This window comes from Ambystoma mexicanum, chromosome 8 (assembly GCF_040938575.1).
Source record: "Ambystoma mexicanum isolate Mex_15411 chromosome 8, UKY_AmexF1_1, whole genome shotgun sequence".
Taxonomy (NCBI): domain Eukaryota; kingdom Metazoa; phylum Chordata; class Amphibia; order Caudata; family Ambystomatidae; genus Ambystoma; species Ambystoma mexicanum.
Genome location: NC_090929.1, coordinates 995,627,096 through 995,653,676, shown reverse-complemented (window position 1 = coordinate 995,653,676; position 26,581 = coordinate 995,627,096). Strand labels below are relative to the sequence as shown.

At 45.2% G+C, this 26,581-nt stretch overlaps 1 protein-coding gene across 1 annotated transcript in view; it reads left to right on the top strand.

Annotated features, from left to right (window-relative positions):
- VPS13D (vacuolar protein sorting 13 homolog D) overlaps positions 1–26,581 on the top strand; it is a 3,263,180-nt gene that overhangs the window by 236,043 nt on the left and 3,000,556 nt on the right. Inside the window, exon 11 of the mRNA XM_069610908.1 lies at positions 19,620–19,721. Coding sequence (XP_069467009.1) covers positions 19,620–19,721 — 102 coding nt within the window. The remainder of the gene's footprint in view (positions 1–19,619; positions 19,722–26,581) is intronic.

Sequence of the window (26,581 nt, the reverse complement as noted above, 5' to 3'; positions counted from 1 at the left end):
GGTATTTGCCATCCCAATCCTGGACCACGTGTGGCAAGAAGGTCTCAAGACGATGCGCCATCCGTTCTCGGAGCCAGCCATTAAAGGACGGATCGAGAAAAAGTTTAAAGCTCCGGAGTCCACTCCAAAATGTCTAACATCACAGCCTCTGTCTGACTCGGTGGTGTCGGCGGCAGCGGCTAGGAAGGCCAGGGTGCAGCAAAAATGTTCAACACCGCCAGAAAGCGAGGCTAGGAGGCAGGACGCCTTTGGAAAAAAGGTGCTCTCGGTCGGAGCGACGACAGTAAGAGCAGCCAATTCCTTAGCGATCGTGTCACGATATGATAGAGAAATGTGGCACAAACTAGCCCCTATCCTAGAACACCTGCCAGACGAACACCGGAAAGCAGCTATGTTACTGGTGCGGGATGGTGAAGAGGCCTCGAACCACGCTATTAATATCGCAGTTGACCTAGCAGAGTCTGGCTTCAAACAAATCAACCATGGAGTAGTGCTTCGTCTACAAGCGTGGCTCAAATGTACTACTTTCCGTCCTGAAGTCCAGTACAAAGTCCTTGACATGCCATGCGAAGGGGAACACCTGTTTGGCGAAAAGGTTGATGAAGCGCTGAAAGGGATGAAAGAAGACACGGATACTGCTAGGTCCCTCGGCGCCCTTCAAACGGGTAGAAACTTTCGCTCTTTTCGCCCCTTCAGGGGTGCTTCTGGAAATTCACGCTTTGGAGCCTCGAGGGACCGTGGATTTAACAGGCCCTCGTACTCTTCACAAGGGTTCAGACGAGCGTCCCAGTCGGCACGTAGAAGCAGGGACTATCAAGCCTCCAGGCGGCGAGGCTCGGGTCCGTCGTCCACGAAGAACAAGCAAACCAGCAACCAATGACGGCCTTTGGAACGTCCTGGGGGGTCGAGTCTCTCATCACTTCGACCGATGGAAATGCATCACCACAGATCGATGGGTTCTAGACACGATTCGCATGGGTCATGCGCTGCAATTCAAAGACAAGCCTCCGCGTCTTCCTCCTTTATTCTCGACACAGCCCCACCTCCGAATCCTACGACAAGAGGCGGCGCTTATGTTGCGAAAAGGGGCGGTAGAGAGAGTTCCTGTGGCACAGGAAGGACAAGGAGTTTATTCCAGGTTCTTCGTCGTCAAGAAGCCAAACGGCAAATGGAGGCCCATTCTCGACCTGAGGGTACTCAACAAGTGGCTAAAGAGCCTAAAATTCAAAATGCTAAAGCTCCAAGAGGTTATCAGGTCGGTGCAACCCATGGATTATCTATCATCACTAGACCTTCAAGATGCTTATTTTCACATCCCAATACGCCCACGACACAGGAGATATTTAAGGTTCGTCGTCGGGAGAAAGCAATTTCAGTTCAAGGTCCTCCCGTTCGGGCTCAAGTCCTCCCCCAGGACGTTCACCAAGTGCTTGGCCCCTATAGCGGCCCATTTAAGAAAGGATGGTCACCATGTCTATCCATATCTAGACGACTGGCTGGTCAGAGGTTCGTCCAAGGAACAAACACGAGACAGTCTAAGGGCCACAATGTCCCTCTTACAGGAACTGGGCTTCGCAATAAACTTCAACAAGTCCTCCGTAGAGCCTTCGAGGACCTTGGTCTTTCTAGGAGCGGAGTTTCATACACACACAAGCCTGGTGAGACCATCCAGCGAAAGAATTCAGAAACTTCAAAGCAAGGCGTCGGAATGGAGAGGCGGTACCAAGGTTTCAGTGCGCAAGTACATGTCCCTGCTAGGGACCATGTCGTCCTGCATTCCGTTGATAAACAACTGCCGTCTGTTTATGAGATCTTGCCAGGAATTTCTAGCGGACCGTTGGGCGCAGAGCCGAGGTCGCTGGTCCGACAGACTGGTCGTCGACGAACAACTAGTTCAAGCACTCTGCTGGTGGAGAGTGTCTACTCATCTAACAAAAGGAATGCCTCTACTGGAACCAGAGTTCCAAAAGACGGTGGTGACGGATGCATCGCTAAGCGGATGGGGAGCTCATCTGGATACGTTACAGGTACAAGGCCAGTGGTCGTTGCAGGAGTCCTCCCTGCATATCAACCTGCTAGAACTGAGAGCAGTGCGATGGGCTCTGAAATCTTTTCTTCCTCAACTGAGGGACTCGGTGGTGCGTGTCATGACGGACAACACCACTACGATGTTCTACTTGAGGAAACAAGGAGGGACACGTTCCAGGTCCCTATCGACGGAGGCACAGAAAATCTGGCATTGGGCCCTGCAACACAACATGCAAATCTTAGCGTTCCACCTACCAGGCGTGAGAAACGTGGAAGCCGATGCCCTCAGCAGAGAAATGAACGAAGTTCACGAATGGGTGCTGAACGACTAACAACTACAACAAGTATTCAAGAAATGGGGACACCCTTCCATAGATTTGTTTGCGACGAAGAACAACAGGAAATGCCATCAGTACGCAAGCAGATGGCCTCAGCAGGGCTCACTGGGGGATGCGTTCTCCTTCCCATGGACGAACAAATTCCTATACGCATTCCCTCCATTTCCCCTTGTACGGAGGACGTTGCAATGGATCCTCAGGTACCCATGTCGGGTAATTCTGGTGGCCCCGTACTGGTCCAGACAGGTGTGGTTTTCAGACCTGCTACACTTAGCGGTGGCGGAACCGATGAGATTCCAGAAGACCCCCGACCTTCTGTCTCGACAGGAGGGTGTTGTTTGGCATCACGACCCGGACAGCCTCAAGTTGACGGCCTGGCTCCTGACTTCGCCGAATTTGGTCGGCTAACGATTCCGGAGGACTGTCGGCTTATCCTGCAAGTGGCAAGAGCACCTTCCACAAACGCCTCATACGCGTACAAATGGAGAAGTTTCTGTCAATGGTGTGAGGATCAACCAGGTTTGGCCCCGCAATCGATTAAGCCGGAACAGCTCCTTCCATACTTGCTGTTCTTAGCTCAAAAGGGCCTGTCGGTATCGTCAATAAAAGTACACCTAGCAGCCATTTCCAGGTTTACTCGTCAACGGCATTCGGCACCATTGTTCAGCGACCGCCTGATTAAGCACTTCCTTAAAGGCCTCTTTCGGAGTTTCCCTCCAGAGAAGAAATTTCCGCCGGAGTGGAGCCTCAATCTGGTCTTAACGTCTCTTATGAAGCCTCCTTTTGAGCCAATGTCATCATCGTCTCTAAAGTTTTTGTCGTGGAAATTGGCCTTCCTGGTGGCCATCACTTCAGCCCGACGTATTTCAGAAGTTCAGGCTCTAATGGTAGACCCCCCAAAAACAAGAGTAACAGGGGATACCAGGAATATCCAATTACTGTGACCCGGCCTGGAAAGGACTAGCAAAAAATTTAAAAAAAGGGGTCAGAGTAGTAAAGTGTTCCGGTGGCCTCTGTTGGTATAGCAACAAAACCTAAAGACTCATACTAAATATTGAGTATATACAGCAACAAAGGGGTGTATACGTCTATTAGTCAACAATTCTCATGAGGTGAAACAATTAAATTCAACCCAGTAGACGCTTGATCAATTAAATATATGTAATTTATTAACATTTATTAAATAAATCATTAGAAAAAGTCATATTTTAATAAAAACATACACCGACATTAGTATCAACAATAATTCATGTGGACCAGTCTCTACAATTCATTGATGGACTGGTCTGATACACCGTTCTAATCCATAAACCACTTCCAACTCCACTGCAACCATACCACATGCATACACTAATCATTCAAAAAGCTCACTCACAATCCTTACAATACTAAAACAATTTGTCCTCAATAAAATCTCAAATATAAGACATCATTGTACCGCATCTAGTCACTTATTAGTACGAACCATTGATATAACACCTACGAGCATATTCCATGTTATTATGGACTTCCTTGGCTCGGGTAAAATTAATTTCTTATTTTGCTACTAAATAACAATACATCCCCAACCCGACATGTTTCTTTCTGTATATCATCCAGTAGACAGAAATTCTTCAGGGGCAATATGGTCCAGCGGGGTCAGATGAATTGTACATGGGAAAGAAGGAATTTTGTAGAATACACCAACAGAGTACACCTAAATGCAAGCAAAAGAACACTCAGTCAATCAGGCTAAATTGCTCAAATTACATGATTGACCATTACTGCCATCGTATTTCAAATTGACGTGGCGTAGATGAGGTTATTAATACCTCTCAGCTCTCTTCAACACGGGAAACAGAAAGCGGACCAAAATCCACAAATCAATGAGAGACACCTACATAAATTAGGGTCTCCACAATCTATCCACCATCACCAACACCACGTGGTACCCTTCAGATACTCACAATTCACCAAGCAATATCTCGCCGAAAGGAAAAACCTCGAGTTACAAAGAAGTCCATATAGTCAAAACGTCAAGAGATGAGAAAAGTTGAGAAAAAGTGGAAAAAGAGTTCCACAATGAAAGTCGTCATTATAACGACACTTACATTTCGTATTCTGTGATTTTGTAATGGGAAGATCCAAACAAAGGTGATTCACAATATCACACCGATGGTAGCACTGCGTCACCGCGGAGACACCCGGCGTCCATTCAATTGATTATTAGGAGGAGCATCCTCAACCTGTGCTCAGTACAAGGGAAATGGCAACTTGATACTTGTCTGTGAACGCAGAAGCGGAAAACACAATCAAGAACACAGTGAGAAACCATACATTATGTAGATCCGTGGAAAACTACATGAACAATACCATATGTTAGCGTAAAGTCTGGAGGGCAGCTAAGTTACAAGTAACCCCATCAGGAATGCCGGTCCCCACAATATACTTCCTTAGTACCTAAGAGTCCCGGCAGGAGACAAACTCACCTCAATAAAGTGGTCGACCTCTTTTCAATCGATGCAAGAGTCTCAATAGTATCAAGAAGGAGCTTTTCTAATACAATAGTATCAGCCGCAGTTGCCAGGTTAATCGTGACCAAGAAGGTAATTAATTCTGGGACAAAAAAGACAAAAAGACAAAAAGAAGAGGAGAATCATAGAAGGAAATGGACCTGAAGATGATAATTAAACTGTCACATATTCCTTAAAGTAATGGGTACCAGGATAACATCTATGCTCGAAACATCTGATACACAAAGTGCGTTCACCGCTAAAAGTTCTACAGCAAGGGTCAACAACCACGGGTGTAAGACGCACGAGTGTACCGTGCGTCCAGTATTTACAAGTCTATACGGTTTGTGAAGTCGAGACAAATACACCGTAGTATTAGTTTTTGAACAAGAAATACCTGGTACAAAAAGAGGAATAACAGAGGGAACTATCCCTAAGACTACTCTGACCCCAGTGACTCTTCGATAACAGGCAACAAATCATAACATAATCTCCGCGCTCGTGCTCGAGTATATTACGTATGTAGCGGAGTTACAAAGGGAATTATCCCAGTAGCTGTTCGTACCTCAATGGTTGGTTACTGACAACTATCCAGGGTGGCCGCTTGCATCCAATCGGCCGGCGTCACCATCAGTCCAGCTCGGGGGATCCGATTTAAAAGGACCACCCCGTAGTGTCATGTGACGTACGCATGATTAGTACGTAACGTGTGTCGAGCCGGCACGTAACGTCTCTATTCGGTTCAATAGGAGCACGGCTAGTTATACAGCCAATGAGGTGCCGATAAGGTGCCGTTAGTAAAAATGACCATGTATCTCAAATGTGTGAATAAGGGACCCATGATTATCACCAGGGGAGACAAACAAAAACCGGGGCAGAATAGCACACGAGTGGCAGGGGGAACAAGCACCAGTGTCTTGGATACAATTGCATACATCAGACAACTTCTACAGTACATTGTGAAATGAAAACCCAGTCAATCCTGTCAAACTCGAAAGGCTATAACGTGTATCAACAGATGGTAACTATCAAAGGGGACAACCGAGCCAGCATTCTGAAACCCGGGATGTAACCCAATCAGATAATGGATTAAAAATTCCAATCTATTGCCTCATTTAAGCCCACCACATGGCTTTTACTCAAAAAAATAAGTTTGGTCTCTTCCTTAGATAAAGTCTGTTTATCCACAGCGGCGTTATTAGTTATCATGATCTTTTTTAATACAGTCCATCTCAGGTCCTCACAATTATGGTTGCGCATTATGAAATGCCCTACCATCGGGGCTGTTAAGTTCTTGAGTCTAATGCAGCTCTTATGTTCACTGATGCGAACTTTGATTTTTCGCTCGGTTTTGCCGATGTATATTTTACGGCACGGACACCAAATGGCATATATCACAAAGCTTGAATTACAATTTGTGAAGCCTCTTTGCTCCCAGAGTCTTGGAAGTCCGATATCCACCTCGGTGGACCGTCTAGTCAGGGGACAACATACACACATGCCACACGGGGCATGTCCCCTCAATTTGGGTAATCCCCACTGTTGAGTGATGGTGGCTTGTTTGTTAAGCTTATTACTGATGTCATTCCTGCACACCATCTCCTTAACATTGCGGCCCCTTTTAAAGGCGCACCGCAGAGAAGGCACTGGTATCTTAGCATGTGCCAGCAGGTGCCAGTGTTTTTTGACAATCTTGCCCACCTGATTGGAAAGATGGTTGAAAGTACTCACGAAAACTAGAGAGTCCGACTTCGAAGGGCTGGTTTTTGGTCTATATTCTAGCAAGGCCTCCCGATGGTTATTGGAGGCCCTTTTCAGCGATCTCCTCACAATTTTTGTGGGATATCCCCGTTGAAGCAGGTTATGGCTCAAATCTAAAGCTTCCGACTCAAACCTTTCTTTCTCACTGCTGTTCCGTTTGAGTCGGAGAAATTGTCCGAAAGGGAGATTATCCCTCAGGGCCTTGGGGTGAAAGCTGTCATATCTGGGAAGCGAATTCCTGTCTGTGCTCTTATGAAAAGGTTTCAATCCCAGTACATTGTTGCATGGTTTAGAATAGATGGTCAGATCGAGAAAATCTATATGTTTCCTATTGAAGTTGATAGTAAACTTCAAAAAAGGGTTAATCCCATTCAACCAATCGAAAAAAGTATGTAAAGTGGTTTCATCGCCATGCCATATTAGCAATACATCATCAATGTACCTACGCCATAACAAGATGCATTCTTTGAAGACATTCTGTTCGCTATAGATACACATGTGTTCAACAAAATCAACATAAAGGTTGGCTAAAGAAGGTGCCACAGCCGAGCCCATGGCAGTGCCATGGACCTGTTGGTAAAAGCGGCCATCGAACTGGAAATAATTTTCAGTTAGTGCTAGCTCCGTGCACCACAGAATAAAAGAATTAGGTGTCATTCCAGTGCTCCGTTTCGTTACCAACAACTCCTCGATAACATCCATAGTGGATGACTGGTGAATTTTGGTATATAAGGAAACGATATCCAGGGTTACAAGAATATCCTCAAGGGGATTGAAATGTGAATTTTCGATCAACTTAATAACAGCCATAGAGTCTTGGACATAAGATTTCATTTTGCTGACATATCCTTTTAAGAAGGAGTCAGCAAATTTAGCCAAAGGTTCCAGTACTGTATTTGTTCCCGAAACTATTGGTCTACCCGGAGGATTCGATAGTGTTTTATGAATCTTTGGCAAGATATAAAACAAAGGAACACTAGGATCTTTCTTAACCAAATACTCAGCTTCCTTCCGAGTTATCCAGTTCCTTTCCCTAGCTTTTTCGACTTTATGGGCAATGATATTCATCAGGCGTGGCGTGGGATCCTGTTCAACAAGTTTATAGAAGGTGGTATCTGAAAGCTGTCGTAAACACTCTGCGACATAATCTTGACGGTTCAATAGCACTATCGCACCACCCTTATCAGCACTACGTTTAACTATCGACTGGTTGGTTTTTAGTGATTCAAACGCTTTACGCTGTGCCCTCGAACAGTTCTGGAAAGCAAATGGAGAGTGAGTACGTTCCAACATGTCCAGGTCTGCCAAGACCCGTCTCTCAAACACCACGGACTCCGGACTATGGCTAGTGGTTGGTGGACAAAAAGAAGAACGGTTATGTAAACCACTGTTTCTATCTTCATCCTCAAAAGGGTTCTCATGGAAGTATTGTTTTAAATGTATCTTCCTAAAAAGTTCCTCTATTTCAACCCTAGAGACAAAGCGGTCATATGTGACAGTTGGAACAAATCCAAACCCCTTCTCCAGAACAGAAATCTCAACCGGAGTGGGAGTATATGTGGACAGATTAATCAATAAGCTTTGTTGCTCCTCGTTACTGGTGGTTCGTAATCCCAGTTTTGTTGGTCCTGATCCAAAAAACCAACCGAGGGTCCCCTGCCTCTAGTAAATGGCCGAGTGTTCTGGGACCTCCGTCTATTAGAATTACCACGACCCCGATTGTGGCCACGTCTCTGTTGTCTGCCACCTCCTCCACGAGAGAAAGTGTCTTCGTCTGAACTATGTGAGCTGAACGAGGTGTTGGTAAACCTCACATTTTTCTGTTGTTGAGTTTTAGATACCCCGTCATAATGTTGGTCCGGAACGTACCCCTCTTGGGTGTAGCGGAACGCTTTCTCATGAGAGAAGTCCGTGATATCAGTTTTTAGTCGTCTAATCCGGTCTCGTACTGTAGACTCTTTAAAATCATTCATTTCCCGAATGATCTCATCCAGTCTCTTTGTATAAACCTCCAATGGGACCAATTTCTTGATGGCTTCTTCTAATTTAGACAATTCTTCAAGTTGTTTAACTGACATTTCTTTCGCTGTATCAATTATTAATATCAGCCAATCCCTGCCACATTTGTTCGCAATATAACTCCACCTAATGACAAATTCCTTATTGTCCAGAAATAAACGTGGCTCATTCCTCACCACTAGCCCTTGTGGCAAGACGCCATTGCGTAGGTATTCCAGCATTATAGTACCGTGGAGTTCTGTGCGAATAGATCTTTTACGAAGTTGAAAAAGCTCATCCCAATTGCTAATATTAGTAAGTGGGGAACTCTCACCATCGTTAGAGAACAGAGAGGATTGAGCCAGTAATTCAGCCACATATTTATCGTCATAACTACGAGTTTTGTCGGCTGCCATAGTTCACTATACTCGGCAGTCCAATTATACCAATGGACGGTAACGTGCTTGGTTGAGAATATCTCAAAAGCCAACGTAGTGCAGGATGATAGAAGAAAGTTCCCTATTGAAGAGAGAAAAAAGGAGAGGAAAAAATCCCACGGATACAAACCGTGCAGAACTACCAAAAACAAGAGTAACAGGGGATACCAGGAATATCCAATTACTGTGACCCGGCCTGGAAAGGACTAGCAAAAAATTAAAAAAAAAAAAAAGGGGTCAGAGTAGTAAAGTGTTCCGGTGGCCTCTGTTGGTATAGCAACAAAACCTAAAGACTCATACTAAATATTGAGTATATACAGCAACAAAGGGGTGTATACGTCTATTAGTCAACAATTCTCATGAGGTGAAACAATTAAATTCAACCCAGTAGACGCTTGATCAATTAAATATATGTAATTTATTAACATTTATTAAATAAATCATTAGAAAAAGTCATATTTTAATAAAAACATACACCGACATTAGTATCAACAATAATTCATGTGGACCAGTCTCTACAATTCATTGATGGACTGGTCTGATACACCGTACTAATCCATAAACCACTTCCAACTCCACTGCAACCATACCACATGCATACACTAATCATTCAAAAAGCTCACTCACAATCCTTACAATACTAAAACAATTTGTCCTCAATAAAATCTCAAATATAAGACATCATTGTACCGCATCTAGTCACTTATTAGTACGAACCATTGATATAACACCTACGAGCATATTCCATGTTATTATGGACTTCCTTGGCTCGGGTAAAATTAATTTCTTATTTTGCTACTAAATAACAATACATCCCCAACCCGACATGTTTCTTTCTGTATCTAATGGTAGACCCACCATACTTACGATTTTTCAAGAACAAGGTAGTCCTAGCCACTAACCCGCAGTTCATACCAAAAGCTCCTTCGGTGTTCCATAAACACTCCTCTATTGTGTTGCCTACGTTTTTTCCGGAGCCATGCTCGGGAGCGGAGCGCATGCTACACACATTGGATGTAAAAAGGGCTCTCAAGTTCTATCTTCATCGTACGCAACCGTTCAGAGAAACGAGACAGCTGTTCGTGGCCTATGGTTTGGGGGCTAAAGGAAAAGCCATTTCGAAGCAAGGTCTGTCAAGATGGGTGTCATCTACCATTTCGTACTGCCATTCCAGGGCAGGGAAGCCTCTTCTACGACGGCCAAGAGCTCATTCAACTAGAGCAGCGGCATCGACGACGGCACTGTGGGCCGGAGTCCCTCTGGGGGACATCTGCATGGCGGCTACCTGGGCGGCTACACACACCTTTACCCGCCATTACTGCCTGTCACAGCAACATGCCGAAGATACCCGGATGGGACAGGCGGTGCTTCGACACCTATTCCAATAAGGTAAGCCCTGGCTGAGGGGTTGCATCCTATGGAATTTATGACTGTATGTGGTTCGTTTTCCTATGTTAATGATTACTGATGTATACATGATCATAGGGAACGCCCTTGGCGAAGAAAGTATATGGGTTTGCATACACGCCTCCTCTTTGGGGGTGGTACTGCTATGTAATCTATTCTAAGCATGTGAATCCATGAAAGATCCAATGCTGGAGAAGGGAATAGTTTCTTACCTGTAACTCCATTTCTCCAGCATTGGTATCTTTCATGGATTCACATGCGCCCACCTGCCTCCCCTGAATATGCAAACCGGTTCCCCCACTACTTTGGGGGCCGAAATCTGAGGGAGCGCGGGGGCGGGTCCTGTATTTATATCATGACGTCCTGACGTTGCGGGCACGCATGATACAAAACGAGGTGGATAGGACGCATAAGCGTCGAAAAAGTTTTCCTACGGGAAAGGGTCTATATAATGTACCGGGGATTCCCAGCCTGACGACGGGGAATATTCTAAGCATGTGCATCCATGAAAGATACCAATGCTGGAGAAATGGAGTTACAGGTAAGAAACTATTCCCTTACCCTTTCTCAGATCCTTCAGGCCCTTCAACTTCAGGATTGGTTGGTGTCATTGGACCTCCAGGATACTTATTTTCATGTGCCGATTCATCTCAAGCACAGAAAATACCTGAGGTTCCTAGTTGGCGACTCACACTGTCTGTTTCGAGTCCTGCCATTCGGATTGACCTCCGCCCGAGGGTCTTCACCAAACTGATGGTAGTAGTGGCAGAGCACCTCAGGAGAGGGGGGATTCACGTCTACCCCTACCTAGATGATGGGTTGATCAGAGCACGTTCTGCCGAACAGGCACTGGATCACCTGAAAGTCACCTGCCACTTCCTCCACAGACTCGGCTTCTCCCTCAATTTCAAGAAGTCACAAACGACACCTTCTCAACCGCTCCAATACATAGGAGCTGTATTAGACACAGCCCTGGGAAAGAGCTCGCCTCCCAGGTCAAAGGCTCAAGACATTCTTCAGATGGTTTCCAAATTCCAAAATGCCCAAAATCTTCAAGCCTACGACTTCTTAAGGTTACTCAGCCTCATGGCATCCTGCATCTTCCTGGTGCCGGAAGCACGTCTGAGGATGAGATCCCTTCAATGGGCTCTAAAGACTCAATGGTCCCAGTTCTCAGGTCAAATGACGGCTCTTCTCCAAATTCCGAACAAGGTTCGGAAAAATCTTCTATGGTGGACAGAGAATATCCTGAAAGGAGAACTTTTTTGGCAACCATGGCCGGAGATCACAGTAGTGACGGACGCCTCACTCATGGGGTGGGGAGCTCATGCCAACGATCTGACAATCTGCTGTCGTTGGTCTCCATCTGAGTCCAAACTACACATCAACCTTTTAGAGCTGAGAGGAATCGGACTAGCGCTGAAAGTTTTCCTGCCATCTGTCAAGGGAAAAAATGTCCTGATAATGACGGACAACACAGTGGCCATGCATTATCTAAACAAAAGAGGAGGTGTAGGGTCACTACCTCTGTGCAGAGAGGCAATGCAGCTCTGGTATTGGGCAATTCAGGAAGGAATCTCTTTAACGGCAGTTCATCTAGCTGGGGAGGAGAATATGACGGCAGATGCTCTGAGCAGGCAGAGCACTGTGTCCCACGAATGGGAACTGGCTCAGGAAGTCATTCAAGAGATCTTTGCACTTTGGGGAACCACTCAAGTAGACCTATTTGCGACCGGAATCAACCGGAAGTGCGAAAGGTATTGCTCAAGGGAATTTCCCCCGAGAGAAGCCCTGGGGGACGTGTTATTTCCCACTATTGTACGCGTTCCCTCCGATTCCCGTCATTCCTCGGGTCATCAGGAGACTGAGACAGTTTGGGAGCTGCATGATCCTAATTGCCCCGGATTGGACCAGGAGAATGTGGTACCCGGACCTTCTAGACATGTCCATCTGTCCCGCAGTACATCTTCCTCAGATAGAGGACCTTCTATCACAAATGGAGGGTGAGGTTCTCCATCCGGAGGTCAAAACACTCAACCTTCACACTTGGTATCTGAAAGGCTGAGATATAAGGATTGGGACCTTCCAGATGACGTCATGGAGGTGTTGCTTTCGGCAAGAAGGCCAGCAGCAAAGTCTCTATACCATTGCCGTTGGAAAATGTTTTGCAACTGGTGCAGAGAAAAGAATGTCGATCCTTTTCTATGTTCTATTCCGGAAGTACTGTCCTTCCTGCTTCCCTAGCACATAGAGGTCTAAATGTTGGAACCATTAAAGCTTATCCTGCGGCGCTTTCCATCTTCAAGCGCTCGTTGGAAGAATGCTCCTATTTCAAAATTCCTTTGATAGTGCAATTCTTAAAAGGACTCACTAATGTGTTTCTTCCTTACCATTTCAAGTACCAATTTGGGATCTCAATCTGGTCCTAAAATTCTTAATGTGTGCTCCTTTTGAGCCTTTGCACACTTGTCCATTAAGATTACTGACATGGAAAACTGCTTTCCTAGTTACTGTAACATCTGCAAGAAGAGTGAGCGAATTGCAGGCACTGTCTTCTGGGCCACCCTATACTGTGTTCCATAAGGACAGAGTTGTGTTGAGGGTTAAACCCTCATTTTTACCTAAAGTGGCGTCTGATTTTCATTTAAGTCAGAACATTGTTTTACCCGCATTCTATCCTCCACCTCATCCTAGTAAGAAGGAGAAAAGATTACACAGGTTCGATCCAAAAAGAGCTTTAAGCTTTTACATCTCTAGGCTTTCCAAGCTTCGAGTGGACAATCAACTGTTTATCAGCTACACAGGAAGGAAATTGGGTCAATCGGTGATGAAGCAAACAATATCACGCTGGATTGTGCTTTGCATTTCAGAATGCTACAGATTAGCACAAAAAGACCCAGCCAAAGGTGTAAGGACTCATTCCACCAGAGGCATCGCCTCTTCGACAGCCCTACAAAGAGGTGTTCCTATAAGGTCCATTTGTGAAGCAGCAACTTGGTCTTCGCTGCATACCTTTTCAAAATTCTATAGTCTGGATGCTTCCCAGTCTAAGGAGCTAAATTTTGGTAAAGCAGTACTGTATTCAGCCATCTAAGGGTATCGAAAAATCTAACCCCTCCTCTAGAGAAATTGTCCATACTGCTTTGGGAGTCTATCTAAGATGGGGAATACGTTGGAGGACACCATCCACTCAAAGAACAAGCTACTTACCAACTGGTAACGTTCTTTCGATTGGATGTTCCTCCAATGTACTCCTCATCGCCCTCCCAACCTACCCCTCTGTAGATTTTATCCGGCTTATTGCCACTTCAACATCTCGCAAGGTGAATACCTGTCTGCCGGCATAATCTACACAGTGCAAAATCAATAGTAAAGGGGGGAAAAACAGAACTGAGGCCAACGGGCGCCACACGTGCTACTTATACACCCGATGACGTCACCCTCGGCGGAGGCCTTCGAGGGACCATCGACTCGACGACAACGGCGCCCTCTGCCGAAATGTTTTTTTCCGAAGCAGCTAAAGCTGGATGGAATACATCTAAGATGAGGAATACGTTGGAGGAACATCTAATCGAAAGAACGTTATCAGTTGGTACGTAACTTGTTCTTTTCTAGCAAGACTGGATTGATACAACTGTACAAAGGGCAAAGTACAAATTAGCCCTTCATTTGAATATGCAAGGTAGAGGGGTGAATCATTTACCATCATATCTGATCAAATTCCCCTGTCCCTGGTATCAAAATATTTTCCTTAGGTTTAGATTTAATATCTTGCAAACTAGAGAAGTATTGAACCAGAGAAGGATGATGGGTCTTGACCCGCCGGCTTGTCGTTTTTGCGGTCAGTTCTCCGGACCCGAATCGCTTGAACATCTAGTAATAGATTGCCAATCCTTAAATGACTTAAGGAAAATGTATTTCCATGATATTGTAAAGACTTGTACCTCATTGCCACAAAAGGAGTGGTGGAATATTGTTCCAGTTGGCGATAACAAAATCACCATTATAGGGGTTATGAAATATATGGAAGAAGTTTTAAAGCGACCTAACAACAAGCAAATGAATGATGCACTCAGTAGGAGGAGGATGGAACTGTAAATTGATTTAACCGAAAAAAAAATGTCCTTTGTCTGGAAGACATGCAAAGATGATTCTGTTTCCGGTTCTAAAGAGAATAGGTTAATCAATTGCAGGCTTCTTCCCCTGTGTTTTATGTATTTTGTGGATGAAAATGGAATGAACTGTATTAATTTTAATGTGATGGAATTGTACTGATCTAATATGAAAGGTTTGAAATAAACCAACCATAAAATAAAAAAAAAATTAAAAAAAGAAGTTTAGAACAAGAGGGTTGAGGACCCGGAGTGTGAAAGAAACAAACCAGGAAGAGTTATATGCTGGGTAGGGGAGTGACCCAAGCGGATACAAGACTACAGTGCAAGTCTGGGTCCTGCACCCATATGAGAAACCAAAGCATAAAGTGACTAAGTATAGGAAGGTCTGGGACCCTGTGAGAAAAAGGCATTCCATGAGAGGACACTTGCTTGGCAGGGGAGTGAACCAAGCCGTTTGGAATACTGCGAGTCTGGGACCCGTAACCACATGAGTGGTTGAGAATAAGGGGGTCAGGACCCCTGGAACTGACAAATGGAAACCTATGCTTGAAAGCGAACTGTGCCTAGTTGGTAGGACAAAGAACTGTGAATCCAAGAAGTATATCTTTCGGAATTGCTTAGTGACAATTTACCAAAAGATTTAAAGGGGCTCAGGACCTCTAAAGGAATGAAAGTAAGATGAGAAGTCATCTAGTGGAAGGGACCATAACCCTAGCATTGAAGTCTTATATTTCAGAACATTGTATATTTTTCACCACTTTTGATTACCAGAAAGATTGGGAAGGTTTCTTTTGGTTGGGGCTATCATGACCACTTTTTACTCTGAGAAGAGATCATCCTTACATAGTTGTTTTAGGTTATTAATGTTCGGGAAAGGGGTAGATTTTATGACACAATAGTGACAAACTTTTTAGTTTTGGACATCCTGACAATTACACTAGTTTTCTTTGAGGTAGGGATACAGCAGCATTTGTCCCACTCATTCATGATCAATAAATCTATACCCAAAAATATGCCACGATTGTGTCCGAACCTTCTGCACCCTTACAGTAGCCATTGGAATACACGATTTGCCTAACATTACAGACATATGTATGAATAGCTATAACCTGTTTTGGCAGACACACCATGCACTGGTGGATTTGGGGGTGGGGTGGAAGAAGTGGGAATAGGATTTGCATTTGTATTATGTTTCTGTTTCTATTGTTTGTTATGTGAAAATGTATAAATAAGTCAGGGGGGTGGTGGAGGTTAGACATGCTTGCTTGACGTCCAGGAACACCATTTCAACAGTGAAGCACGCTTCAACCACCCTCTAAGCATTTAAAGGTTTCCAAAGTGTCCAGAAAGTATAAGGAGAGACCCAACAAGACCAAGTCTTTTTCTGAGAAGCATTTACTTCTACCTAGTCCAGTATTCACCACCTATGCCTGCCACACCTAGAAGTGTGCTACACCTGCCACCACTGATACATGGGAGGGAAGAAGTCTATATGGGTGAATGAGGGGTCTGAAGAGACAAAGGATACCTGTAGGGGGACATGAGCAGAAAGCTTGGCTACTACTTGCCCCCTTCTCCGCACAGTCTGCTGTTAATTCACCTGGGCCTGCCAGACCAGCCAGAGTCAGACCACCGACAGAACAGAAGTAGAGTGTGGGTCCCCTGAGCCTGGGACCCTTTTGTCATGCCTGGATGTCCTGGGGAGAAGCAAGGTGTGGGCCCTATAAGATGTGGAACCTTTTTTCATACTAGGAGGATCTGATGATTAATGCTGAGCGTGCTTACCAAAATCTGACGACATTACAACCCCGTGGGGGAGATGAGAGGATTGAACATTAGACCTTTGTTTTGATCCTGGGAATCCAAGAAGAGTTCACACCTTATTTCACTTCCTGTTATTATTTTACCTACACTTTATTTTCCATAAGAAATCACACTTTGAAGTAGCGGACATCTGTCTTGTCATCGATAACCCAGTGTCTATCCTGATGGACTTCTTTAGTGACTTTAAATATCCTGCCTACCTCTCGTTAGACAACATAGGGAGAGATCTAGGGAGAGGGAGAACTGGGTTTACATTTAAGTAATGTTCCCTTTTCTATCTTGATTATTTTTTGGAAAGATTGTTTTTACTCCTTTCCCTCCATAGGCGTCAATGGGACACCTTTTTGCTATTATTTTGAACCTTTCCTGACTTTTGGAGGCAAGTGAAACCTTTATGCTCCACTTATCCCGCTAAGCTAATTTGTTTTGGGGGCACTGTTCATTCCCTGTGGCTATCAATGTATGAGTACTCTGTTCTCCATAGTAAATCTATCTTTTTCCTGCATGCATGTTCTTCAGTGAAGTACAGTGGGGACACTTTGTGTCCTTATACTTTTTGACGTTGGCAACTTTGTGTTTCTTGCATGTGTCCAGGATGGGCTTGTAGTAGCAGATACCTTTGCATATTCTTTTTGTATAGTTTTAAGCACTTTTACATTTTTCTCCCTAATGCGAATTAGAGTACCATACACTCCAAAATGGCCATGTCTTGAGTTTTTTGCTCTTCCTGTGTCCATCTTGTAGTTAGTTTTGTTCTACCCTAGAATGGCTGGATTTTTTAAATATGGTGAGCTCTTACCTGGTGAAAGAGACAGCGTTTGTGGGCAAAGTGGCGGTCGGTGTGTGTTGCCGGTTGTGGGGACTGGTTCTGTCTGAACCCAGTCCACATTTGTGCCAAAGTGTCCGTTGCTGGGCAGATGCAGTGGCTAGAGGGTGTTACAACTGGATAACCCCTGCAAAGCTTGAATGGAGCAGATCCTTGCCGTTGATGGGTTGGCAACTCCAACCCAGATTCTGGTAAGTGGGGGGGGTGGTGGGGCCTGCAGCTATTCGACAGTTCGTTGGAGCCAAGACCCCATGAAGAAGAGCAGTTTGCTGAAGACCCGGAACTCATTGTTGGAAGATTGCCAGCAGCTCTTTCTTCACTTGCCTGCGAAAGCCTTGTGTATCTACAGATCTCCTGAAGACCTTAATCAGTCCTTCGACTCCTTGACCAGGGGTACAACCAGTCCCAACTTCTGCTTGATAATGCAGCCACTGGAGGTGCTATGAAAAGTCCCAGGACGATCTGTAGTGGTAGCCATATGTCCCCCCTGGAGTAACAGTTGCAGTCCTGAGACCTGGGATTCGGCAGATCCTCAGTCTATGAAACAAGAAGCATTTCCCTGAAGTTTAAGCTCTCCACCACGAAGAGGGGCCTTGCAGGAACAGTTTGTTTCTGCCACAAGGGTGGCCTGCTGCCATTTTCTTCTAGTGGCCATCGCTGGTCTCCTGCTGCATCGCATCCTTGGGGGTAGGTTTGTGGGGGGGCGGTGGGTCTCAGGTTGTCAACGGAGTGGTGGTCCATAGGGCAGTGTGTCCTGAGTGTACAGCTGCCCAGTGTCCATAACGGGTCCAACGGAGGCTGGATGGAACTGTGAACTAGCTGTACCCAAAAACACGACTCCTGAAGTGATCTCCACACCTGATACCCCTGGACTTCGTTCAACTGAACCAAGGCATGAATACAGAAGGCACAGGAATATCATAAACTTCCAATCGAGGTGCCTTAGTGAATCGGAGAACAGGGCGTGGGTACGGTTTTTTGCCCCCTTCTCCATAGGGTTCTACGGATAAGTCCTAGCCCTATTACTCCCTTGCTTAGCCCTCAATGGTGGTGCTTTGGCCTGGTATTCTCCCCATGGACTCCTCTAAATTGGTTAGATTGGTAAAGAGTATGTTAAATGTATTTCTCATAATTCCATTAACTTTTGGGACATTTACAACTACTTGTTGGCTTAATCGAACACTGTGCAACTTCCTAAAAGAGATTTCTAGCCACCTGAAAATACTTTTATTGGGACCTGTGAGACTATGGGTAGGCACTGGGCTCCTACTGGTCTAGCTAGGGAAGGACTTAGTACCTTTTAATTATAATTTTTGTATGGTGTTTACAAACTTATTAATTAAAAACCTATTTGTTTTTAAAGTATGGATCACTTGGTTTGATTTCTTTATTCACTTGCTTTGCTAGACTAACAGTATTTGGAAATATATATTTAACTGTATTTAAAAGTGGCATGCTAGCGCTCTTAGTAGAGCACACCAAGGTGAAAGTGTATATGAAAATAGTTAATGTTTTAGTGCGTTAGTTACCTGTGGTTTTCATTGATAAGATTTTGATCTAAGGCCTAAATAAAGAATTAATTTTATACAGCCTGCCTCGCTTGTATTGTTGCATGCTCTGGGTGTGCTTAATTGAACCCTTCACCACTCTCACACCTTCCTAAGTAGTACCCAGATACAGTTTGGTTAGACCTTAGTGCTTTGTCCATGTGCATCAGAATAGGGTGGCATCTCAGAATCTGTCCACTAGGCTGATTCTGAAAAGCCATTTTGACAATTAACTTGATTGCATTTATAAACGATCCACACACCATGTCTGTGTTAGGAAGGTTAAGACTGAGTTCAAGACGTTGAGTCTCATTACTCTACACATCTCCCAAAATACGACTGATTCTAACGAACATGTTTCCTGCTCCTTCAAGTGCCACTTTTGTATCGCTTTAGAGGCTTGCCTATCTGTTGTCTTGTTATTCATTTATTACTTCTGACACAGTCTAGGGAATTGTTTTAAAACATGCTTTTTGGAGGCTGAATTAGCAAAACATAACATTAGAAAGTCAGATAGGAAATATGTATGATGTTTATTTGTGTAATGAACTTTATTAGCAGTCGGTTAAATACAAAACAGTGGACACGGGTCCGTAGACACAGCACATAGATCACTGCTGATTTTAACATTTTGTCAGAAACACAAACAGTTGCCCTGCCCCTCCCAACCTCCTCCTTCCCCCCTCCAAGGTGTCAGGTTTATTCAAAATGGTGTTTTCTCTCTACTGTTTAAAAAGGGGTTTGGGAACCTGCACATAGAAATATTTATGAATTGAATGAAGATACTCATGATAAAGAACATGACTTATTGATAAATGTTTAATCATTGTTGCTATTGTTGTGCAGGCTGAACTAGATCGTATTGAAACAGAACAAACCTATGAACAGCTCAAGATTTTACAGGAGGTGATTCATGACAAACTTCTAAAGCAAAAGGAGCTGGCAGAGGTAAACGAAGCAACGTTTTAGGATTACTACTTCTTCAAATGGTTGTGCCTAACAAATCAAGGGAAAACTGCATGCCAAGCAGGTGTTTAAAGCTAACAGAGTCTGAAGGGGTGAGCTGTGTGATTCTTGAATTCTCCTTAATGGGTTATTACTATCATTCTTTAGCCTCCTATGCTTCTGAAGATGATCTGATGACCGAAACGCATCAAGCCGGAATACTAATTTTAAGGGGCTTTGTTATATAGGCTGGGACAATATATTCACTTGCTCAAAGCACAATTCAATGCAGCCTCTTGGACATCACTATACAATTCTAATTTGCTGTATCATGAAGTTTATGGTTTAATTACCTATATGAAAACATGCTTGAATATTTGGACTTACTGTATTGTCTAGTGTTATATCAAATTTTATTAAATTATGATTCCATATACATCTATCCGAGTTGAGCATTGATGGTCTCCCAATCTTATGAGGATCTTTCTTTGTACCTTCTCGGACTACACCAGGAATCACTCAATTTCTTTGTTAATCTTTAATCTGAATTATCAATATTTCCCAGACTAGAGTAACAATGAGTGTTAGGATAGATTTTCTTTTAGCAGTTTTCCTTTCAGCCCATAGACTTTTATGGGATTCACTATCGGTTAGCTTTGTTTTGAATCCTGGCCTTAGTTTTCGGAGGCAAATATAGGCTTTGAATGGATTGTGTCCTTCCACGTATTCATTATCTTTGATATTTCCATATCCCAGCTTCGCTGCCTCAGAATTTCTTTTTCAGTAGGAGGCTTAGGCGCCATAGATCGCCTTCCTCGTCATCCAGTTCACCTGAAAGGGTTGTTTGCCCTTCCAAGTCCAGTACACTGGCTCAGTGGGAGGAGTTTAGACTCTGTATGATGAAGGTGTTCGAGAATGCAGCCTTGACCCCCCCCCCCCCCCCCCTCGACAACACCTAGAGGCGATGCTCCGGACGAAAGATCTAGGAAGCACAAAAGCTGTCCGTCTTCGGACCCGGCTGCCGAATCTCCTCTAGAGCGATTTCATACCTCGAGTTGAGAGAAAGTCTCTTCCAAGATAAAAATACTACGCCATTGACATCAAAGGTAACCTCGAATACAGAGCCAAAACATGTGTCTGCGACGCCATCACTGAGGGAAAAGACACCAACTCCTCGAGTGTCGACCTCCTCAGCAACACTTTGTCAATCCCCTCGACACAATCGTCGAAGCCAATGACGTTGTTGTCGAACGCATCGAAGCAGTCAACGCATTTGTTGAGGACGTCGTCTATTTTGATGGTTTCGGCTCCCGTTATGACTAGTATAATTCCTACTTCATTGGAAAGGACTTTTATACACCCTTCCCACGAGCAGACTACATTAAATCTCTCTCTTCAATTTATGCAGAGGCAGAGGAGTCAGTCCGGGACACCATCAGTACCTGAGGAACTAATATCAGAGGAGTCTCGCATGAAGGATTTACAAGAATGTCTTCATGAAACCAGTGGTATTGATACTGGCCCTGAGATTGATTTTGGAAAGGCAGACCCGGGAGACCATGCTGAAGTTCCATACAGACAGCTAATGACAAGGGCCATGGACTATATGGGATGGTCGAGACCCATGCATGTGTTAAGGACCACAGGAAGACCCTATTGTCCCTTTCCATCAGGTCCTGCAAAGGAGAGTGGATTCAAATTGGGAAACACCAGAGGTTATCCCAGCTGTTAATAAAAAAACTGACAGCAAAGTACAGAGCCTCTAGTTCAGACCTTGTTTACCTTTCCAAACACACTACACCAGAAAGTCTCGTAGTACAAGCAGCCACCTCTTCAGGTAGACAAAATGCCTATCCTACAATCCCACATGATGGAGTTGATAAAAGGTATAATGCCATGGCCAAGAAGGTTTTCTCGGCCGTCAGTATGGCCTTAAAATCTGCTACGTGCACGCTAGCGCGATTTACACACACACCATTTGGGAGTGCGTTTCAATGGCGGCTGACCATATCCCTGAGGGGGATGAGCGAGTTGGTTTTCTTAACATTGTCAAGGACGGGAAGGACGGTATGTGCAAATCCCTCCAGACTGGTCTCGACTCTGTTGACCGCAGCAGCAGAGCCTTGGCGGCTAGTACATTGATTCGCAGATTTGCTTGGTTGCGAAAGTCAGGATTTGCCCCAGAGGTACAATCCAGACTTCTCAACAGGCCCTTTGACGATACACATTTATTTGGGAATAAAGCTGATGAGAGTTTGGAGAAACTGCAAACTTCCAAGGTGGCAGCAAAATCACTTTGAGGCGCAATAAGACCAACTCCAAACCGCCCCACAGGTACGCCTTGAGGGATAGGTCCTTACGCTATTATTCTGCATTCGGAAGAAGCAGAGGACAGCCAGCTCAAAGAGGACATAAGATTCCCCCGCGGTGGACGGGGGAGAAGTACTAAGACCGCAACAGCTGCGGCTGCCTTACCTTCAGCCACTGCGTAAGCCACTCCAAAACCTCTCAGACTTCTTCCTACACAAGACTGCAGTAGGAGGCAGGTTATCACAGCATCTGACAGAATGGCAGGCTATTACTTCAGATGCTTGGGTATTGGAAACGGTTGCCCAAGGTCACTGCCTGCCTACCCTTCCTGCAAAAACCTCAGTCATCCACCAAGGAACAACTCTTTGAAAGTTCCTAATCCGCCCCTTATGCAGGCAATATTAACCCTGCTGGAGAAAGGTGCGATAGAACCCGTACTTGTAGCGGAGAGGAACAAGGGTTGGTACTCCCCATATTTTCTAATCCCCAAGAAGGACTGAGGATTGAGACCCATCTTGGACTTAAGAAACTTGAACAAGTTCCTGGGGAAGGACAAGTTCAAGATGGTAACAGTTTCTCAGATCCTTCAGGTCCTCTGTATAATTGGACCTCCAGGATGCTTACTTTCATGTGCTAATCCATCACAAGCACAGGCAGTACCTGAGGTTTGCCGTTAGCGGGTCTCATAAGTTTCAGGTTCTGCCATTTGGGCTGACCTCCGCCCAAGGGTTTTCAACAAGCTAATGTCGGTTGTGGCAGCGAGTCTCGGGAAAGGGGGGGATTCACGTCTACCCCTACTTGGACAATTGGCTGATCAGGGCCAGTTTCCCAGAACAAGCCCTGGAACATCTCGGCTACACCTGTCACTCCCTACACAGGCTGGGCATCTACCCCAACCTCAATAAGTCCCACATGATACCATCACAAAGACTCCAATTTATTGGAGCAATCCTGGATGCATCCCTGGGAAAAGCCTCACCACCAGAGGTGAGGGCTCAAGACATTCTGCAGATGGTGACGGCCTTCGATTTTCTGTGGTTGCTCGGCCTCATGGCATCCTTCATTTTTCTGGTGCCAGAGGCTTGTCTGAGAATGAGATCTCTGCAGGGGGCTCTCAGGACTCAGTCGCAGTTCTCAGGAAGGGATGTCGGATCTCCTACAAATCCCAAACAGAGTCTCACTGGATCTTCAGTGGTGGGCCTGTCGGGAGAACATTCTGAATGGAGAACCTTTTTGGCAACCATGGCCGGAGATGTCAGTAGTGACTGACGCCTCACTCATGGGGTGGGGAACCCATACCAACGATTTGACCATCCGCGGTCATTGGTCTCCATCGGAGTCCACACTACATATCAACCTTTTAGAGCTGAGGGCAATTAGACTAGTGCTGAAGGTCTTCCTGCCATCTGTACGGGGAAGGAATGTCCTGAAAATGACGGACAACACAGTGGCCATGTACTACCTCAACAAAAGAGGTGTAGGGTCGCTACCACTGTGCAGAGAGGCAATGCAGCGCTGGTTTTGGGCAATACAAGAAGAAATCTCTGTCGGGAGTTCACCTAGCCAGAGAGAAGAACCCGACGGCGGACGCTCTGAGCAGGCAGAGCACAGTCTCCCATGAGTGGGAACTAGCTCAGGAAGTCCTTCAGGAGATCTTTACCCTTTGGGGAACCTCTCAAGTGGATCTGTTTGCGACAGCTGCCAACAGGGAGTGCGAACTGTACTGCTCAAGGGAATTTCCCCCGAGAGGAGCTCTAGGAGACGCGTTCGTAGTGGTCTGGGAGTATCCACTGCCGTTCCCTCCAATCCGCGTCATTCCTCACGTGATCAGGAGGTTCAGGAAATCCATGATCCTGGTTGCCCCGGACTGGGCCAGGAGGACATGATACCCGGACCTTCTGGACATTTCCAATCTGTCCTCCGATACGTCTTCCACAAAGAGAGGACCTTCTCTCGTGAGAGGATGGTCAGAGTCTCCATCCGGATATCGGGACTCTCAGCCTTCACGCATGGTTTCTGAGAGGCTGAGATACAAGGATTGGGACCTCCCGGACGACATAATGGAGGTGTTGCTTTTGGCCAGAAGGCCAGCAACCAAATCTTCATACCGCTACTGCTGGAATAAGTTCTGCAGCTGGTATAGAGATAAGAATGTTGACCCTTTGTCATGTATTACACTGATGGTGTTATTCTTTCTATTAAATCTGGCAAATCTGGGGCTCCAGATTGGTACCTTAAATGGATATCTGGCAGCACTTTCTATTTTCAAGCGCACTTCAGAGGAAGCCTCGTACTTTAAGATTCCTCTGGTAGTTATATTTTTAAAGGGACTTACTAACCTTTACCCTCCAATACCTTTTCAAATCCCACTATGGGATCTCAATTTGGTCTTTTGATGGAAGCTCCTTTTGATCTTCTACACTCCTGCCGATTAAGACTACTAACTCTGAAGACGGTCTTTTTGGGGGCAATTGCATCAGCCCAAAGGGTGAGTGAGCTACAGGCTTTATCCTGCAAGCCTCCTCATACTGTCTTTCGTAAAGACCGAGTGGTACTAAAGGTAAAACCTACTTTTCTACTCAAAGTTGTTTCAGAGTTTCATATTACTCAGAAAATAACATTACCTTCCTTTTTATCCTCCACCACATCCGGGGAAAGAGGAAGAAAGACTCCACAGACTGGACCGTAGACGTGCACTTAGTTTTTATATATCCAGATTGGCAGTATTACGACAGAATGACCCGTTATTTGTGGGCCATTCAGGTCACAAATTGGAACTAGCCATAAACAAGCAAACCATCTCCAGATGGATTATGCTAACTATAATAGAATGTTACAAACTGGCAGGTAAAGATCCTCCAGAACATCTAAGGGCTCATTCGACCAGGGGTGTTGCAACTTCATCTGCATTGCAGAGGGGCGTTCCGATAAAAGATATATGTGCAGCTGCCAGATGGTCGTCTATGCACACCTTTACTAAATACGACAATCTAGACTCTTCCACGAGCCAAGATTCTGCTTTTGGAAAAGCAGTTTTGCACTCAGTGCATACATAATCTCACTCATTTCTACTCCCACCTCCAAATCACGTATACTGCTTTGGGAGTGTATCAAAGATAAGGAATACGTGGGAGGACACAATCAATTGGAAGAACAAGTTACTTACCCATGGTAACGCTCTTTTGACTGGATGTTCCTCCCACGTATTCCTTATCGCCCCTCACAACCTACACCGCAGTAGAATTCCCCTTGCGGTTGCAGTCTACGTTCTCTCAGGGGAGTAACCGTCGGACACAAGGCAAAGCTCCACTTGTCAAAACTGAACTGAGGCCAACGGGCACGGCACGTGCCTCTTATACCTGCGATGACATCCATGTCCATATGGCGGCCTCCGAGGGACATCGATTCGACAGGCGTCGATGCACAGCACTCCCTACTGAAATACTTCTTCCGAGGCAGCTAAGCTGGGATATGGAATTATCAAAGATAAGGAATACGTGGGAGGAACATCCAGTCGAAAGAACGTTGCCATGGGTAAGTAACTTGTTCTTCGGCTTTACTTGCCTTGCGTTGTGCTCATTTTTATGGGTAAACCGATCAGTCCCTAAGATTATCAGTACTAAGAGACTTTGGCCCTCATTACTAGTAAGCCGTTCCGGGAAAAATGCCAGTAATACAGCCAGTATAACCTGCTCTGGCATTGTTCCCGGACCGGCTTACTCAGTCTGCCGGTAGGGGCAGAGAGCTACCGGCAGGTCAAGCCTGCTGGTAGCTCAGGCCCCTACCTGCAGACTTTTCACTGAAGCACCGGCACTGTTAGTAACTGTGCCGGTGCTTCAGTGATCCCATTTCCATGGAGTCCTATGGGACTGCATGGGAATGGGAACTTACTGTTCCTCCGCAACCCCTAATATCCCGGAATGACTGGGATATTGGGCTGCGGAAACGAAAGGCGAGTTTGCTGGTGAGCCGCTGGTTGTACCGGCAGCTTACCATCGAACTTGTAATAAGGGCCTATTGTCACAAGTCTGGGCGGAGAGCACACGGTAGAGGCTATCTCTCACGGTATGCACTTAGATTAGGGGAGATTCCGGAGGCAATGTTAACATATAACAGAAAAAAGGTGCATACGAAGCTGTTGAAACAGGTTCACAGGAACTGCAGGAGCAGAAGCAGGCTGTAAACTAAGAGACAGAGAAAAAGCAAAGACAAGCAAGTACACTGGGCCACACGGATTGATCAGAAATAAGTGTGTACTGAAATATGATAAGGGGTCTCCAGGCATTAAGGAAAGCCCTTGGGATAGGTACCAGCAGATTACTCTTAATAGTCATAAAGCAGCGTCATGACTTAGGCGTGCTGAGGAAACTTTTGCACTCGGCACAAGGGTAAAACTGAAGACCATATACTGAGGCGGGTATGAGTCTTTCCCTTACCTGATCTGAACGGAGACCAACCCAGGGACACACTCTGAAAGGCACCACAGTGGACCAAGATGTAATTCAAATAGAAAGAAATAACCAGTTACAAGACAGGATAGGATTCAGACACTA